At 49.2% G+C, this 18,418-nt stretch overlaps 1 protein-coding gene across 3 annotated transcripts in view; it reads right to left on the bottom strand.

Moving 5' to 3' along the window:
* The window catches only part of DAAM2 (dishevelled associated activator of morphogenesis 2), a 113,869-nt gene that overhangs the window by 27,686 nt on the left and 67,765 nt on the right, over positions 1–18,418 (bottom strand). For all 3 annotated transcript variants that reach the window (XR_003437177.1, XM_027127153.1, XM_027127152.1), the window contains exons 3-10: positions 14,008–14,097; positions 10,396–10,470; positions 9,863–9,957; positions 6,897–7,230; positions 5,586–5,696; positions 4,292–4,395; positions 2,819–2,885; positions 1,429–1,546 (exon numbers count right to left, since the gene is read on the bottom strand). Coding sequence is in view for 2 of the 3 variants with exons in the window: in XM_027127153.1 (XP_026982954.1) it covers positions 1,429–1,546; positions 2,819–2,885; positions 4,292–4,395; positions 5,586–5,696; positions 6,897–7,230; positions 9,863–9,957; positions 10,396–10,470; positions 14,008–14,097 (994 nt within the window). In the remaining variant the exon portion in view is untranslated. The remainder of the gene's footprint in view (positions 1–1,428; positions 1,547–2,818; positions 2,886–4,291; positions 4,396–5,585; positions 5,697–6,896; positions 7,231–9,862; positions 9,958–10,395; positions 10,471–14,007; positions 14,098–18,418) is intronic.

The raw sequence follows: 18,418 nt of genomic DNA, 5'->3' as shown, positions 1-18,418 counted from the left end.
AAAGGCATCGTGTGTTGCACCTGCACAGGGCCCCACGGGCATCCCCTTCTAATCGTAGTCTGGCTGGACGTGGACTTTCTTTTCACGTGATGGCCACTAGCCCCTCTTCCTTGGTTCTTGATCCAAGTACTTTGTTTCTACTGACCACCAAGGGGAGGTCAAGCAGCATGATTCTGGCCTCAAAGGCAAGCCCTAATGCCCACAAAGTGGAAGGTCACATCGGCACAGCCCCATTTTGAGGCAGAACAGAGGGACCCGTTCACAATGCCCTTGGAGCACTAAACACAGGAAGTCATGTGAGCAGAAGTCGGATTTCCCACGTCTTCCACGAAGACTTTCTAGACTGAGTTTTGGAGAGCTGGCAGCTTCCTGGTCCAGGTCACTGTGTCTGTCCTCCTTTCCATCACTCCACTGACACATGCATTGCAAAGTGGCCATCGTTTTCCATTTACCTTTCAACCAGGAACACAGGGTAAAGCCTGTGTTCACAGAAGTAGAATGTGTTTCATCTAAAGCCCTGACCCCAAAGAAACAAAATTCCTTCATATGTACAGACTCACTGAGCCTCAGGTTCACTCACTGTGAATTGGAGATAATAACACACACCCCTTAAGCCATTCTGATGTATAGAGACACTATCTTAATAGACCTCCCGTCACACCCAGCCCAGAGACGGCGACGATAAATTGTAGCTGTCACCACCACCTCGATTACCAACACCAACGTCATCACCACTAAGGCGAGTCTGTCTAGGCTGACCGTTATGTTGGGCCATGCCAGTTTCCAAATATTCTATTTTATGAAGAGCTTCAGTACCAAATGGTGCAGTTATAGCTCATTTCAAATTGCATGCTGGCGTGGCTATTAGTAATTATGTATAATTTATTCAGTCACCGGGCACACCTGGATCGTAAGAGCTTAGCATCTGCTTCTATAGATACTGACATTTGGTATTTGTAAAGTGGGTCAGGAACAAGGGTGGTAGGATGGGAGCCAGCAAGGGCTAGATAGAGGAGTTGATGCAATCTTAAAAAAAAAAAAAAAAGGCAAGGCACACTCTTCCCACAGCTGTGCTGCTCCCCGCAAGCACAAAACTCCTTTTTGGAACGCCCTGAGGAGAACGATCACGACCCCGCCACGAGCTGGCAGTCAGAGCTGTTGGATCCTTCAGGGATCAAGTTCCCACTTGTTGGACCAGGATGATGGCATTGCTCAGGGCTGAGTCCCCCGCTCCTCTGCTGGGGGACAGTGCAAGTCCTGACCCCCAGGAGGAAGGGAAGAGCACGGGCCTGAGTCCTATGGCCTGGGCTCCTGGGAACTGGGGAGCAGGGGGAGACATGGGGAGACTTCCCAACCCTGAGAGCTTCTGACACCTTGTCTCCAGCTGCCCCGGGCCAGGGGCTCAGGCCGGCTGAGGGAGCTACTCACAGGGCATCTGCAGGCAGTGGTGCAGGACAGACAGCAGGCAGGGGTAGGCCTCTGTGTGCTTCAGTTTCTTGTGGATCAGCTCAAACATCTGGGAAGCACTCTTGGTGTCGATGTGGACCTGAAGGTGTGGAGGGCATAGTGAATGGGGAGAGGGGAGGGGAAGGCAGCAGAGGGAGAGAATGGGGAGGGAGAAGACCCTGCTTTCATCCACTGAGCCCCGTCCGGCAGCAGCATTCCTTTCCTGCCTCTGGTCCAGGCTTAAAAAAGAGACGGGCATGGGCTTCCCTGGTGGCGCAGTGGTTGAGAGTCCGCCTGCCGATGCAGGGGACACGGGTTCGTGCCCCGGTCTGGGAAGATCCCACATGCCGGGGAGCGGCTGGGCCCGTGAGCCATGGCCGCTGAGCCTGCGCATCCGGAGCCTGTGCTCCGCAACGGGAGAGGCCACAACGGTGAGACGCCCGCGTACCGCAAAAAAAAAAAAAAAAAAAAAAAAGAGAGAGACGTGCAGAGAAAAGGAGGAGAGAGCTGTGCTAATTATATAAACCAGGGTTTCCCAACTCGGCGCCACCAGCATCTTGGACTGGATGGTTCTTTGTTGTGGGAGGCTGTCCTGTTCATTGTGGGCTGTTCGGCAGCATCCTGGCCCTATATCTACCAGACGTCAGGGGCATCTTCCTCACACCTGTTGCGACAGCTAAGAATGTCTCTAAACATTGCAGGTGTCCCCAAGGGAAGTAAAATCTCCCCTGGTTGAGAACTACTGATTCAAACTAAGGGAAGGAAGCAGGGGCCTGGATGAGTCAAGGAGCACATGGCATAGGTTCACGGGTGCAAATTCCAGACCGACTCTGCTGTTGTGTGACAACAGCAAGCTGCTTGTCGTTTGCTAACATCAGTTTCCTTCTCTTTAAATTCAGGGCTTTTTTTTTAGAATATAAAGAGATGGTGCTCGGCTACTGAAGCACCACCCCAAAGGAGGTCTCCATGTGGGTAGGGATTTTATAACACAATATTTAAGCAGCAGACGTGTGGATTTTCAGGGTTACCAAGGCTAAAATGGAAATGTTGTTTGCTAAGCATGATCAGGTTAGTGATGGGGAAAGGTATCTCAGGAAATTACTGGAAGACACAGAGAAAGTCATCCCAGGGGAGGCATTTGAGAGGAACCATGTGTAAGAATTGTCTGTCTTTCCTTTGGGGCTGGCAGTGGGAGATGCTCTCCCCGGTTAGGGTCTGCTGGTGAGGCCTGGCAGAGCCACCATACTGCCAGGGCTCCAGAAGCGGGACCTGGCCGTGGAGGCACCCACCAGAGAACCCAGCCAACACCGGACCTACCACAGCACGGCATCTGGGACCCACTGCAGTCGCCCCATGCTTGCAGGCTCCTCACCATGTCAAACCTCCTGGCTAGCTCCAGGTCATCCTCATTCCGGACCATCTCGAAGAAGTCCAAATGCCTAGACAGGACAGGGGGATACAGGGAGTAGACATCACCGCCAGGCCAGCCCCGGGTGAGGGTTACAGCCCTTCCAAGCCCCCCACTGACTCAATCTGAAGGCTTCATTCAGGTGAGGCCAAGGCAAAGCCAGAAAGAAGCCAGCTGCCTGTATGTCAACACTCTCCTCCTTTACAGAATCCCATGCCCATCCCTCGGGGAGGCCAACCGAGGGTCCTATCACCTTCCATCGGGCTTTCACAAGTTCGGAACTACTGACATTTGGGGCTGGGTCATCCCTGGCTTTGGGAGGTGGGTGTGTGAGTTCCAAGATGTGTACCAGCATCCCTGACCACTACCCACCAGACGCCAGCAGAATCCCCCACTTTGTGACAACCACAAAATGTCTCCAGGAGCTGCCAGATGTCCCCTGGCACCTGCAGTCAAGGACCACTGCCCTACCTCTACCTTCCCCAGTGTTCTTTGTTTTCTTTTTTATTGGAGTATAATTGCTTTACAATGTTGTGTTAGTTTCTGCTGTACAACAAGTGAATCAGCTATATATATATACCCCCTCCCACTTGGACCTCCCTCCCTCCTGGACCTCCCTCCCTCCCCGCCCCCCATCCCACCCATCTAGGTCACCGCAGAGCACTGAGCTGAGCTCCCTGTGCGATACAGCAGGTCCCCACTAGCTATCTATTTTACACATGACAGTGCATATATGTCAATCCCAATCTCCCAATTTGTCTCACCCTCCCCTTCCTCCCCTGTGCCCGCATGTCCGTTCTCTACGTCTGGCATCTCTATTCCTGCCCTGCAGACAGTACTGTCCCATGTCCCCACCCAAAGCCAATCTCTCACCTTCTACCCCATCCACTCCTCCACGCCACCACAAAAGGACCCATTCTCTCTCCCTTAAGACCTAACGTAGTAACATAGCCTGTGCGAGTGGGGTGGAAGCAGAGGGGCTCACTAGTGATGCACAGGAGCTTTTGCACCTTGACGGGGAGCATCTCTTGGTTGAGCGGCCGGGCGCTGCGGGACGTTTAACATTCCTGGCTCCCTACAACCAATGCCAGTAGTGCCCCCCACCGGCCAGTTTGAAAACCAAAGAACACCCCTACATGGTTCCAAATTCCCTGCAGCGGGCAGTACTGCCACAGTGGAGGACTACTGGGTCCACCTGCCTATAACATCAGAGATCAGACAGGAGGTCAGCAAAGAGGACAGGCAGGGGCATAGGTGATGTGAGACAAGAAGGTGGGGGAGCTGTCCACCTCCCGCCCCCCAGAGCTGCTTCTGAATCGATGCTGGGTGCGGGAGGTGGTCTCCAGGGAAACAGAAACCTCTACAGGAGTCCTGACCATCCCCCACTGAGGCGTTGTCACTGTAGGTTTGCATGGGGACAGGTGACTTGGGCCTTACTTGTCCAGGATGGCATTCTCATGCTGCCGGAGTTTGTCAATCACAGGCTGTATCCCCAGCATCAGGAACTCGTACCGTAGATGTAGACGGAACTCCAGATTATCCTGGGGGTCACCAAGGGAGGACCAGACTCACTGGCTGGTCTCAATTTCCACAGGAGTCCCCAGGGGCCCCCTCACTGCCACTCCAGTCCCACCACATCCCCTGCAGCAAACTCATCAGAACTGCTTCGAGTCCCAGAGTTGCAAGAAAGGGTGGGAGGAGACATCCTCTGACCTTGTTATTTACTCCCTTTAGCTCTCCTGCCTCACTTCCTTTAAGTCCTTCACCAGTTTTCTCTAAGTTTTTGGCCTCAAAGATTAGTGTTGAAGAGTGATACGGAGCACACACTTTGGAACCAGACATTTCTTGGTTCCAATCCCTGCTCTGTCACTTACTGGTTTTGTGACTTTTGCAAGTCTTAGTTTCCTCATCAGTTAAATGGGCATGATATTACTCACCTACAGGAATGACATTCATAAGAACTGCTTGGTGAGGTATGGTTAGCAGCTAACCAGAACAGATGTCAGCATAAATAGCTAGGACTGACTCAGGTGACATCAGCATCTTAGGGACAGGTAATTCCCCCAATCCACCCCACCTAACTCAGGTCATCAGGACGGGACGCAAAAAAAAGTATGCCGGCAGAAAAGAGGGAAAAGCAGAGATCATTAAATGGCCCCTTTTGACCTTCAACAAGCTGACCTTGACTGGGGCACCTGATTGCCTTAGCATTTGGGGGGTTCACCTGCTCTTCAAGTTCTTCTTCGACGGTTGCTATTTTTAAGGTCTGGGAATCCCATTCTGACCCCAAAAGAAGGAAAATCAGAAGTCACACCTCCTAACAGAAGGTGCTAGAAGAGCATGATCAGCTCCCCAGAAATCAGTCCAGAAGCAGGTCTTTAGAAAGCTCTAGAAAGAAGGGCCAACACTTGCCCTCCTCCCATCAATGATCCCCCACCATCCTAAACAGTCATCAGCCAGACAAGCTTGGGGTTTGTCCATGACACGCATAATGCATGAGGTGACCCAGGCAGGAAGCTCCCCAGGAACCGCTCGTGACAGGGAGGTTTATGACAAGCTGTTCTTTCTTGGCCCCAAGTGAAGGAGGCAAGAGGTGATACAGATAATCTGAGGACAGGGATGGTAGTGTCAGCCACACTGACCCTCTGCCACATCCCCAGGCAGCACTCACGCCCTCTTCCCCAGGTCCGGAAAGTCAGGGCCCAGCAAGGGCACAGAGAAGATGCCTCACCTCTCCAGCGCCCGCATTGAGGACAGCGTTGATAAAGGACATGATGGCTGTTTTCAGATTCACTTCGTCTCGGTACCGGCCTAGACTTCGGTCCAGCTCATTCAGCAGGGTCTGGATGGAAGGGCAGGATGGAAGAAGAGAGGAGGGCTCAGGATCCTGTGAGTCCAGCCTCTGTGCCTTTGCTCCTGCCATTCCGATCGCCCAGAATGCCCCATGTGTTCTCTCTACCCAATCTATCCAGTCTCATCTTGGATCTTCCCTAAAGCTCACCTCTTCCAGGAAGCCTCCTTTGCCTCTCTACATCTCAGCCCCAGTCCTACCTTAGTCTCCTGTCCACTCAGCCTTGGGGACTTGCTTTATTTTGCTGGGTGATGCTGAAAAGATGCTTTAGCACTTTACAGCTGTTTACAGCTCCTCAGCCCTCCGTATCTGTGGGTCCCACATATGCAGATTCAACCAATGCCAGGTTGAAAATATATATGTTTTTTAAATTTCAGAAAGTTCCAAAAAGCAAACTTTGAATTTGCTGAACACCAGTAACTGTTTACATAGCATTTATATGGTACTTAAGTTATTTACAGAGCATTTACATTATATTAGGTCCTATAAGTAATCCAGAGATGATTTAAAGTATACAGAAGGATGTGCATAGGTTATATGCAAATACTACACTCTTTTATAGAAGACATTTAAGTATCCACAGGTTTTGGTATCCACGAGGGTCCTGGGACCAATCCCCCGAGGATACCAAGAGTAACTGTATTCCCTGCCCAGCTCCTTGATAGCACGGACGTTACCTTTTACCTCCTTTGCATCTTCTGCAAAGGGCCAGGGGTCACTTTCTGAACAGAGTAGGTGCTTTAAAATGTTTGATGACAGAACAAACATATAGTCTCTAGTGGTGGATAAACCATAATGTTTGTGATAACAGTTCACATCTATTAAGACTTAGTACCAAGACACTATACTTATTGTCTATCTCTTTACCTGGAGCAGGTCAGGGAGAAGAAAAGAGCATAGCATGGCCTGAGTTCCCAGGACTTGTCCCAGTGCCCCTATAGTAGGCACCGGCCCAGGCATCGGGCCTGAAATCTCCACTCCAGCAACGGTATTGGATTCAATATTTCTTGACTGAGCCCCTTTATGAGCCAGGTGCTGGGTTCAGAGACACGGAGCCACAGAAATGAAGCAGACCCATATTCCAGTCTCAAGGAGCCCACGGTCTAGCGAGGAGTCCATTTTCCCAGCCAAACCGCCCCTCTCTTAAGGCTCCTCAGCTCTTTTGATATAAGCCCCCCACCAGCCCCGCACCTGGAAGCGCGTCCGCTCAGCTGCGTACACCTGGTAGTGTAGCATGGCCTGCAGCACCTTCTTGTGGCCGCCAGGCACCAGGCACACGGCGCCCAGGATCTCCAGCACAGCCACCTTGGTCTTGCTGTTCTCCGTGCGCAGGCTCTGTGCGATGGTGCTGATGGCCTCGGGCTGTGCCAGCACGTGCGCCCGCCCCTGGGAGTTGTTCATCAGAGCTTTGATGCAGCCGATGAGGGAGGTGTGGATGCGGCTTTCACAAGTGGCGTGGTCCATGCTCCGGAGGAAGTTCAGCAGACAGGTCAAGCCCTCCAGCTCGATGAAGCGGGTCACAAACCTGCCCAGACCAGAGCCATCAGCAAAACAGGTATCCTGCAGTTGCCTATTATTCTGTATGCATTTTGCAAACAGCTACCCCCTTACCTGGGTACCGCTGTGTCCCGCCGACAGTAGCCACTTGGTTCACTTGTAAAGTTTATCTAAAGAGCTAAAATCCTATCACCTCACAAGACTCAGATCTTATTTGCATTTTAAATACCATGCATTTGCACGTCGTTGACTGTGGGTTCCACAGCTATGAAGGTGTATATGTGAAAGAGATGATCATGATAATTATTAGGATAATTATCATGGCTGTTAAACCTGAAGACTCATTGCCAACGACGATGGGAATTAAGAGAATTACAGTCAGAAAACAAGGAGGACTTGCAGACATGGGAGCCAGCAGAGTCACTGCAACAAGGGATCAAGGCTGGGGAAGGCACTCTTCAAGGGATCCCTAAGAAAACATCTGAGTTATCTTGAAGGTCAGCAAAAAAACATTAAAAACCCTTTAGTTCAGTGGTTCTTAACCTGGAATCTGTGTTCCCCTAAGGGGTCTATGGCTAACATTCAGGGGTCCATGAACTTGGATGGGAAAAGAAAATTACACTTTTATTTTTGGTAAAACCTCTACCTGAAATTTAGCATTTCCTTCAGTGATGAATGTAGGCAATAAACTGTAGTGGCGTTAGCAGAATCTGTGACTTTGTCACACAAAGAAATCACAGCTATTTTCATCTCTAATTACAGTTGTTACAGGTATCTCAAAATATCATTTCCACTCATCAGGGCTTCAAAATTATGGTGGTTGCTAGTTCTTATTATTTAAGGCATAAAGAAGTACATTTATTGCTATCTCACAAATGTTTAAAATTTGGTAACTGCATTTCAATTTAATTGGTTCATTTTTAACTTTATCTATTTCTATCTTACTATTTAACATCACTCTGATAAGCACTCAAAAGGTTTCATGTGGGTGGCAAAGTCATCCACGGCACACACACACACACACACACACACACACACACACACATGCACACACACACACACACACATACACACATACACACACATACATACACACACATACACACACACATACACACACACACACAGAGGCTTAAAACCCTTGATTCAGTAGAATAATTAATGATCTGAGGAAATGTCATAAATGAAGGTGAGGAAAGCACTACATATAATTAGTACATTTGATCCCCAGAGCATTTGTATTTCTACATGATTAAAGAAATACACCTAGAAAAATAGAATGTACTCTTAAATTGTTAAAAATAGGTATTATTTATTTTCTATTTTATACTTTTATGTATTCCACAAAATTTCCACCATGACTGTGTGTGACTTTGGTAATCAGAATTTTATTATGGGGAAAAAAAAATAAATGGAAGTGGGAGATGAACCTGGCAACCTCCCCTCAGCCCTTCTACTTCCTGACTTCCTCATCCTTCCTGCATCCCCTGCCCATACCAGGCCCCCACCACCCCACCTGAGCAACAAGCAGGGATTAGGGGGCTCCCGTTCTCCTTGAGGCTATTTCCAGGCTCCTGGGTCAACCTAGACCACACATGTGCACGCGTGCATATGTGCACGCATGCGTGCGTGCACGCGCACACACACACACACACACACGAAGATCATTGTGCTGGTAACAACTGGAGCTCTAGAGAAAGAAAAGACCTGATTGTGGTGTTTGCCAATTTCCATGGTATAAATACCGCCAGCATAGCTGATTTCAAAGTATCAATGTGTGTCACTGAACGTGGAGCTGGGAAGAGATGCACCGTTTACATATTCCCACCAGGCACACACAGTGGGTGTGAACTCCCTGAGCACAGGTAACAGTAAAGAGCATACATAACAGTAAAATGGAGTCAAATCATCAGGTAATTAAGGAGTGATAAGTTTCAAGCACTTAATTACCTTTGTTTTTGATAGCATTTATTTAATCATGAGTTGATGTAATTTACATTTTCATCATAGCTATGTTTAACAACCAGCTTGCAAAACTGCTGAACATTTTGAGAGTTGGTTCCCACAAGCCAGAATGAGTTGCCAGACACAAGAGGAGCCTGTGGCTCTCTTGGGCCCTTTCACAATGTGGCCTGGGACGTGGGGAGAGGCTCTTTTCAGCCCTTGAGACACCCATCCCCCCCTTCCTTGCCTGCTCCCACTCTAGATGGAGAAATCTCATCCAGAGACACCACATCGCCCCCTAGTGGCTGGAGTACTTCTCACCCACACTCACCCCTCTGGCGCGGGGCCCCTCATGTGCACGGCTCTTTCTTGTGTACCTGTCCGTATGCCCAACCCCCACCCCCCCATCCTGTTCTGTTTTCCCAATAAAACAAGCACCTGCCTTCAGTTTCTCTTCAGGATCTGAGGTTGATCTCATCTTCCCATGTTCATCTCCCCTCCCCAACATGCCCATCCTCTGGCAGCATCCCAGCTCCTCACAGAGGGGGCGTAGGAGCCAGGATGTGAAAGGAGGTAAAGTGAGCTCTAGGGGATGCTGGAGAGTGGAGTTGGCCAAGGGTACTGGGATGGGAGCAGAGCTCTGCGTGAAGCTTCGGGAAGCTGAGGGGACCGCTGGGTGAGGGGACGTGGAAGGAAGTGAGGGAAGGAGACATCACCTCATGGGCTGTGTCCGGAGGGCTGTCTTCAGGTCTTCCACGACTTGGTTCCTCATCTCCGTCTCCTCCTCATCAAACGCGTACAGACTCTGCATCTGAGGTCGGAGAAGGGGGCAGAGGTCACGCTGGGCTGCCTGTCTCCCAGCTCCCTGCCACTCCCAGCCCGAGTGTGACCCGGGGGCCGCCCTCGCCTCAGGAATGGTGAGGCCTCAGGGAACGGTTTACTAAGACAGAGTGACAGACTCTGAGAATAGCCATTCCCAGGCTTCACTTTCCTCATCTGTAAAATGGGGAGAATGATCAGCCCAGACTATTTCCCAAGGCTGTGTGATACATACATAATAAATGTTTCAATGGTTTGGGGGGATCTAAAGTCACACAGGGGAGGGAGGGATCAGGATAAAATCTTGAGAATAACTGAAAAGCTGCTGATCCCCAGAGAGGGTGGGCTGTGGGGTGCAGGGGAAGATGACGACCCACTCTCCCCAGAGCCTTTCCAGGCAGGGCCGGGGCAGGACAGGGGCGAGGCTCACCGCGGCCATGGAGTTGATGCGGTCGATGTAATAGTCAGGCCAGCTGGTCGCCAGCTTGTTGGGATCCTCCTGTTCCTGGAACAAGATGAAGGACTGGATGGACCCCCCGGCAAGACAGGCCCACAGTCTGAGACCCTGAGCTTCGTCCCAGGTCAGCATTCAGATTCATCTCCTAGCCCAGCCTAGACAAGGTGACTTCGAGGAAGTTATAAAATCTCCCCAGGCTTCCATTTCCTCCTTGGCAAAAGGCAGATCGTGCACATCGAATCTCAGGACCAGCCAGTGACAGAGGCAGAAACCACACAGGTGTATACACTTTCAAACAATATACACAATTAAAAATAAATTCTTTTTTTTCCCCTGTTATATCTGTTCTGACTCTACTTAATAAAATACAATTTTAAGTCTGTTGAATCTAATGAAAATGTGTGCTTATATTTTGTAGATCTCCTTTTTCAAATTTTATTGTTTTCTGATAATATCATTCTCATTGTATTTTACAAAAGTATTTGTCGGTGACAGTTTGGATATTTAAAAACTTGGTCTTTCTCTCAGACAGCTTGGGAAGCACTAATTGACATAGAGCATTTGGTGCAGCGCCTAGCACATAGTAGGTACTCAGTAAACTGTAACTTTAAAAAAGGAGGGAAAAAGACACTCCCAAGGCCCTGGGTTTGGAAGGAGGAAGGGTCTGTGCAGCTAGGAGGTAGAGCCCAGATGAGACATGGCCCTCGGGCCCCAAGAGAAAGCCTCAAGTCCTCCCCAAGTGTGGGCAGGAATGAGGGGAGCTGGACAAGAATTGATGCTGACTGAAAATCCAGTCCTCTCCTCCGGCCAGTGGGTCTGCTTCTGGGCATTACACACACCCTCCTCCTTCCTGTCCCTGTTTCATCTGGAGGTTCCCCCTCATCTGCTTTCTGCCAATTTCCTGCTTTCAAATTAGCACGAACATTTACCTCTTCCAGAACCTTCCTGTTGAACCACCTGCCTGCCAGCCGGCCTGGACTTTGCCCTGCATCCCTCAGCCTCATCCACTCTGGCTTCATGATTTTGTTTCTTAAAATCCAAATTTTAGGGCTTCCCTGGTGGCGCAGTGGTTGAGAGTCCGCCTGCCGATGCAGGGGACACGGGTTCGTGCCCCGGTCCGGGAAGATCCCACATGCCGCGGAGTGGCTGGGCTCGTGAGCCATGGCTGCTGAGCCTGCGCGTCCAGAGCCTGTGCTCCGCAACGGGAGAGGCCACAACAGTGAGAGGCCCACATACCGCAAAAAAAAAAAAAAAAAAAATCCAAATTTTGGATCAGTGAGAAACCTGGCTTGATCGGGTCTTTGTGACTTCACGTGGATATATATGACCAAAGTCCCCAAATTCTAGCTTCCGCCTTAGAGAGGAGACCACAGAACATAAACGAATGTATCATGAAACACATACTTTCTTGCCTTTACTGGCTCCCCAGTTAGCCGTTTCACATGCCTTTAATGAGCACCTACTACATGCCAATCACTGCACTGAACCCTGAAAGTACTGAACAAAAAGTCATCCACGTAGTAGTCTGTCTTGTGCCAGAGGCAGGGTGACCAGTGCTCTATGACCATTTGTGGGCCATGGAAACCCAGGGTGGGGGGGATCTAACACACAAGGCTCATGCGGGGGCTGGGGTAGGGGGTCTGAGAGGACTGGGCTGAGTTACTCAAGATTACTGAAGCTAAGAAAGGGGGAGAGTGTTAGAGACAAGAGGAAGTACCATGTGGAAAGAGAGGGGATGTGAAAGTGTGTGGGGAGATGACACACAACTTGGTTTGGAAGGTGGCGAGAGACGTCCTTACATTTTAGTGCGTTCTTTATTTTAGCTGCATAAGGGATCAACGTCAGGGACCTCCAGAGTAAATCAGTTTGGAAAGTGGAGAAGCACGAGATAGGATGAGCTACTCCTGAAATTAATTTTCTCCTTCCTCCCTCCCTCCCTTCCACGACTTGAGCTTTTGAAAGACCTGCTTTCCTCACAATGAGATTCCTAAACACAGAGCACAGTATTCTGCAGGTGCTTAATACATGCACACTGAGTTTACTAGACAGTGGCTTGCAGTGCATGCAGGTTCTCAAGGCTCTGGCAGGCCTGCATTCCAGCATCACTGCAGCACTTGCCACGACTGGCTGGTGACTTTGTGTGAAGGCCTCTCTAGGCCTTCCTGGCCTCCTGTGTAGAATGAAAGACTAGATTGGGTTGCTCCTCGGTTCCTTCCAACTCTAGAATAGTGACCAATTTTATGAGCTCGGTCTGGCCCAGTATGGAGCCCGGAACAAATATCTTGAGTGAGAAGAGTTATAAAAGAGCCAGGAATGGTCTCTAAGGAGCACGAAGGAGAAACAGCCCCAAACCATCCCAGACCTGCCCGTCTTCTCCCAGAAGGGAGACTTCTAAGCCTCAGGTGTGGGAAGAACCAGGTCCTAGCTCCCAAACACCTATACACTCTTGAGCTGCAAGCCTGAGAAACGAGAGGGTGGAGGGGTGGGGAGGAAGGTGGGCCAAGAAAAGAAAAATAGAGTGAAAGAAACAGGCTCAAATAGAAAAGAGGCAAGAGAGACGTAGAGAGAAAGAGATGAAGGAAAGAGACATAGAGATGGAGGAAGAGAGCAGAAAGCACAGCCACTGGGAAAGCAGAGGGGAGGAGATAAAACCCAATTAAGATCTGACTGCGGCCCGGCTCATCCTTCTAGGGAGGACCATATTCAGGGGACTGACATCTCTTTTTTTTTTTTTTTTTTTGTGGTACGCGGGCCTCTCACTGCTGTGGCCTCTCCCGTTGTGGAGCACAGGCTCCAGACACGCAGACTCGGCGGCACGGCTCACGGGCCCAGCCGCTCCGCGGCATGTGGGATCTTCCCAGACCGGGGCACGAACCCGTGTCCCCTGCATCGGCAGGCGGACTCTCAACCACTGCACCACCAGGGAAGCCCAGGGGACTGACATCTTTTAATGAAGGAGAGGAGGAAAGGGAGGAAAGGGTGGCGAGAGTGGAGACCAGTGTGTGTCCCTGATGTGCATGCTGCCCTGGGACAGAGACACAGCCTGGGACGGGGCGGGGGGGGCTCAAGATCCAGAAGAGACCACTCACTTCCCCCCAAATGGAGTTCTTCCAACAGAGCTGCCCCCAGGTATGGCCCAGGGCGCACACCCTCTCTGCATACGCACAGGCACAAGAAAGGAATCTAGACTTTTTTTTTTTGGCCGCGCAGCTTGTGGGATCTTAGTTCCCGGACCAGGGATCGAACCCGGGCCCATGGCAGTGAAAGCACGGAGTCCTAACCACTGGACCACCAGGGAATTCCCTAGACCTGTTATCGTATAGCTCCCTTACCCAGCACCAACTCCTGGAACCCAGTGGGCACCTGCTTCCAGGATTTTTGAAAACCAGAATCCTATGTCCCTGAGTGTAAGCTCCATGACAGCAGGGATTATTTTTGTCCTGATTTATTCACTGTCACTCCTCCAACACCTAGAACAGGACAGGTGTACAATAAATACTGGTTAAATGAATGAGCAAAGCATGGAGGCAAGGGCTGCCATGCTGTGGACCCTGAGGGACAGCAGAAGGGAATCAGAGAGGGCACCTTCTTCTTGCTGCAGTAGATCTGCCATTTCTTCTCAGGTGGCAGTGCAAACACAGCCTCCCGGTTTTTGTCGGTGAGATCCAATTCATCCTGCAAAGACAACAAGAAATACATCTGAAACCCAGACATGGTTGACCTTCGAATATTCGGTCCTACAGGAAATTACAGTTCCCTCGAATTCCCTCAAAGCCCTCAGCCTGCTGTCCTCCTCCAAAGAGCATCAAAGATATGATAGGGCAATTCTTTTTCTAGAAGTTCAGCCCCATCCTCCCGTCTCCTTGCAGCAAGCCCTTGAGCTTCTATCCAAGCATCTTTCACTTCCTGTCCCCGTCCCTGGCTCCTCCTATCCAGGTCCCCTGTTCCCTGCCCATCTCCCGTATCGCTTTGCTAGCCTCTAGTCCTCTAGCCTGGAGTTTCCTGTCTTCCTTCCTTGTCCTTCTTAAGCTTGTCAACACCATAAATCAAGGCTTGACAAAGAAAGAAATCAGTCTACTGATCCAGTTTTTGCCCTCACCCTTCAAGTCTCTGCTCCCTTTGAGTGTCTCCCCCAGAAATTCTCTGGTTCCCCCAACCTCAGCATGGGTCCCAGCACAACTGAAGAGACCTGGTAAAGATGATGAGCTGAGCATCTCTCCTGGCAACAAGGGCACGCCATGCCGCGGGAGGTCTGCTTCCCATGGAAGTGTGCCTGCCAGGGATAGCCCTCCGGCTGCACCACCACCGAGACAAGGCTGTGCACACGCAGGCTGGGCTCCAGCAGCTGGCCCACGCCTCCCCAGGAGCAGGACTGGGTAGTTTCTGACGTCATCAAATTTAGGGTAACTCTTTCGGTAGTTTGGGATGATTTTATAGGTTTGGCTGTGCTGAATGGCCCCTAAAAAAGTTCTCTTATTGAAAATTCTTCTCCTGTGATTCATAAGTTATGCAGGCGCTCATCAAAAAAAATAGTCAACGGGCCATGGGAACAAAATGTGCTTTTCAGCTCAATTCTTGTAAGTTTTTTTTTTAAAAAAAAAAATAAAAGCAAAACTTACATTAAGACAAAAAAAAGCATAGTATTACTAATATTTACATTTTCTAAAGTGATAGTGAAAGTAATATCTAAGAAGGTACAAGGGTCTTAAATATCAATATCTACACTCTTTGTCCTTTACTTTTATTCAACGAGAACATTTTAGACTTTCCTTCACATAGATCAGAACTGTCCAATAGGAACATAATGTGAGACACATGTATTTAAAAAATTGTTCTGGTCACTTTAAAAAATTAAGAAGGAATAGTTGAACTTAATTTTAATAATACACTGTATTTAACCCAAAATATCTAAAATATGGTCATTTCAAAATATAATCAATGTTAAAAAAAAAAAAAAAGATCAACGAGGTATTTTACATTCTTTTTTTCAAACTAAGTCATCAAAATCTGGTGTGGGTTTCCCATTACAGCTCACGCTGGTTCAGACCAGCCACGTTTCAAGTGTCAGCAGCCCCACGTGACCAGTGGCTGCCATCCTCCACGGCACATTCAAAGAGAACTTGAAACTATGCCCATCGGGTCACCTGCCTTTCGAACTAAAGACTCCAGCAGATCTAATGCTAAAGGAAGGTTCTTCCCTAGAACCACTCTCTTCATATCCCAGGAATGTCCCCAGACCCTGCTCAAGGTTTCTGAAGCATTTCCTTTCCATGGTCAGAATCAGAAATAAAAGAAAAAGATAGAGTTCTGTGCACCTGACCCTGCCCAGCACAAACTCCATCTCTTCTACTTTTGCTTATGCAGTTAGTTCCACCCGGCCTGCCCTCCTGGCCCACCCATCCTGTGGACCCTGGTCTAATTCCCGAGCTCAAAGTTAGCATCCTCCCACAAGCCTTCCACAGCCCCTCCCAGGTAAGAACACCTCTCCCTTCCTGAACTCCAGAGCAGTTATGTTCAACCTTGTATCCTGGCTGTGTACACACTGGTCTTTTCTCACCAGTGGTCTCTGTCACGAAATCGAAGGACCTTTCCTGGCGATTTGGTTCAGCCCAGGTAGCCCATGACTCTGCAGACCATCCACTCCTTACTGAGTCTCTCTTCCCTAGTTTTCTGGACAACCACACTCTTGGGCAGTCCCTCCCGTTTCACTGTATGTTCCTCTTGGGACCCCCGACTTCTCCTCCTCTCTCCTACCATCCAACGTTGAAGTCCCGAAGGGCACCATCCTGGGTCCTCTCCTCCCCTCCCTCTATGCTTCCCCGGGGTGAAGCCTTCACAGCCATTCCCAAGGACTCAGTGACGATCCTAAACTCTCTCAAACTTGTACCTCCAGCTCACCAGTGTCCTGAGCTCCCGATCCTGGCACCCAGGTGCCTCCTATACTGATCAACTTTGGTGACCCTCAGGTACCTCCCACACTCATGCACTGTCAGGATGTGCCAGGCACTGTTCTCAGTGCTTAAGGTTTACTCATTAAACTCACAACAACCCATTTTACAGGTGAGTAAACTGAGGCACAGAGAACATATGCAAACTTTGTTCATCAGACCCAGACCCTAAGTCTGGGTCTCCACTGGCACTTCCTGTCCTGTACAGGGTCCCACCATCCACCCACAACCTCACGTAGAAACCTGGTGTTCCCCAGTTCCTGCTCACTCACCAATCCCAACAAATCCTATTATACTTCCTTCTCAGTAGCTCTTGAATCTGTCCACTTCTCCCTATCCTCACTGCTAACACTTTAGTCCAAGCCACCATCCTCCCCAGCTCGGAATGCACCAAGAGCTTCCCAATGGTCTACACAGACCTTTTTTTTTTTTTTTTTTTTTTGCACTGGATTTTAATCTTTAATATCTAACATTATTGCTTTAGGGCATGTTTTCCCTGAACCAGGAACAGAGTGCTAATTACATAAAAATATACACATAGAAAAAGTAGTTCTCCATTTTCCCAGGGAAAAAACAGTAACTTCTAGAATACTCAAGTGTTTTGTTTTAATTATAAAGTCTTGGTCATCTCATTTATTAGCTCTGTGACATACATATTTAAATTAAACATTATTAGACAACCGTTACAACTTATAAAGGTAAGGTGCCCTTACTGAGTAAAGAGATTCTCCCGTGAGTGGATGCGTCCCTTCTCCCACCCTGGATGGAGGGACCCTACTTTCTTTTAGGAAAGTAGATTGGATCACCTCAAACCCCTGCTTAACCTCTTCGGTGGCTTTCTATCACCCTTGGGATCGAATCCAAAATCCTTGGTTATTCTCATCGTGATGGTGTTCCCCCCAAAAGGACCCAGCTCTTTCCTGACTTGAGACTCTCACATCTGCTGCTGCTTCTGCGGGGGACTCCGTGGCCCTCTTCTGCACCTCCATTCACTTATCTAACCATCGCTGTGCTTTCAGATCTCCATAGAAGTGTCACTGCTTCAGAGGAGTCACCATGACCGCCGGTCTAGAAGAAGGCTCCCTGCTAGACACTCCCACAGCTCCCCAAACATTTCCTTTCAAAACACCCACCACATTATCACTACTGTTCAAGATTGGCCTTCCCGTTCGGTTTCATGTTCTTGGGGGCAGGAACTGCTCCTGTTGGTTCGTCACTAAATCCCTGGCAGCCCCACGGGGCCCAGCACACAGCAGTCTCTCAAGAACTATTTTTCATTTGTTTGATCAATACCTCACGCTAGTCTTCCTGCAGACAAGACGGGTCTGACTCATCCTTTTTTGCCAAAGTAACTTGGAAAAAAAAAACAAAAAACCCTGCCACTTAAAATGCTCAATAAATACTTGGTGACTAAAAGGGCCAAAGGAAGGAACACCCCTTGACATGTCCTTCTTTCAAAACTCACGTGCTCTGCTCAAGAAGATGTCCCTGCCCGGGATTAATGCAAGAAATATATTTTTCATCTTCATTCCCAGCTCCTATCCTAGAGCTCTTAAGTCCCTTGGAATTTCATGAATGATAGAAGTGATAGGAATATCTTTTGTTCTTGACACAGAGCTCCTAAATCCCTTGGAATTTCCTGGGTGATAGGAGCCTCTTTTCTCCTGGGGAAGTGACTCTTGGTGGACCCTAGATAGCTTCGAGGTGGAGGTTGGTCGCCAGAAGGATCAGGCCTTGATTAGAAGCCTAGAACATTCACCCTCACTTCCCAGACTCTGGGGAGAGAAGGGCTACAGATCAAGTTAAAAAAATCTATCATGTCAAAACTGCCATAAATGCCCCTAAATGGCGAGGCTCAGAGAGCTTCCGGCTGGGTGGATGCATCCACGGGTTGCGAGGGTGGGGAAGCCCAAACTCCACACGGGCAGACTCCTGTGCTCAGGACAGAAGCCCTACCCTTCTGGGTCTAACACTACGTACACCTTCATCTGGCTGTTCACATGTATTCTTTAGAATATCCTTTATAATAAACTGGTAACAGTAAATAA

Source organism: Aethalodelphis obliquidens, unplaced genomic scaffold (genome assembly GCF_003676395.1).
Source record: "Aethalodelphis obliquidens isolate GAN/ISIS:26980383/991018 unplaced genomic scaffold, ASM367639v1 scaffold31, whole genome shotgun sequence".
In the NCBI taxonomy this organism is placed as follows: domain Eukaryota; kingdom Metazoa; phylum Chordata; class Mammalia; order Artiodactyla; family Delphinidae; genus Aethalodelphis; species Aethalodelphis obliquidens.
Note: the sequence above shows the minus strand (reverse complement) of the source record. Positions and strands in the feature narration are given on the sequence as shown.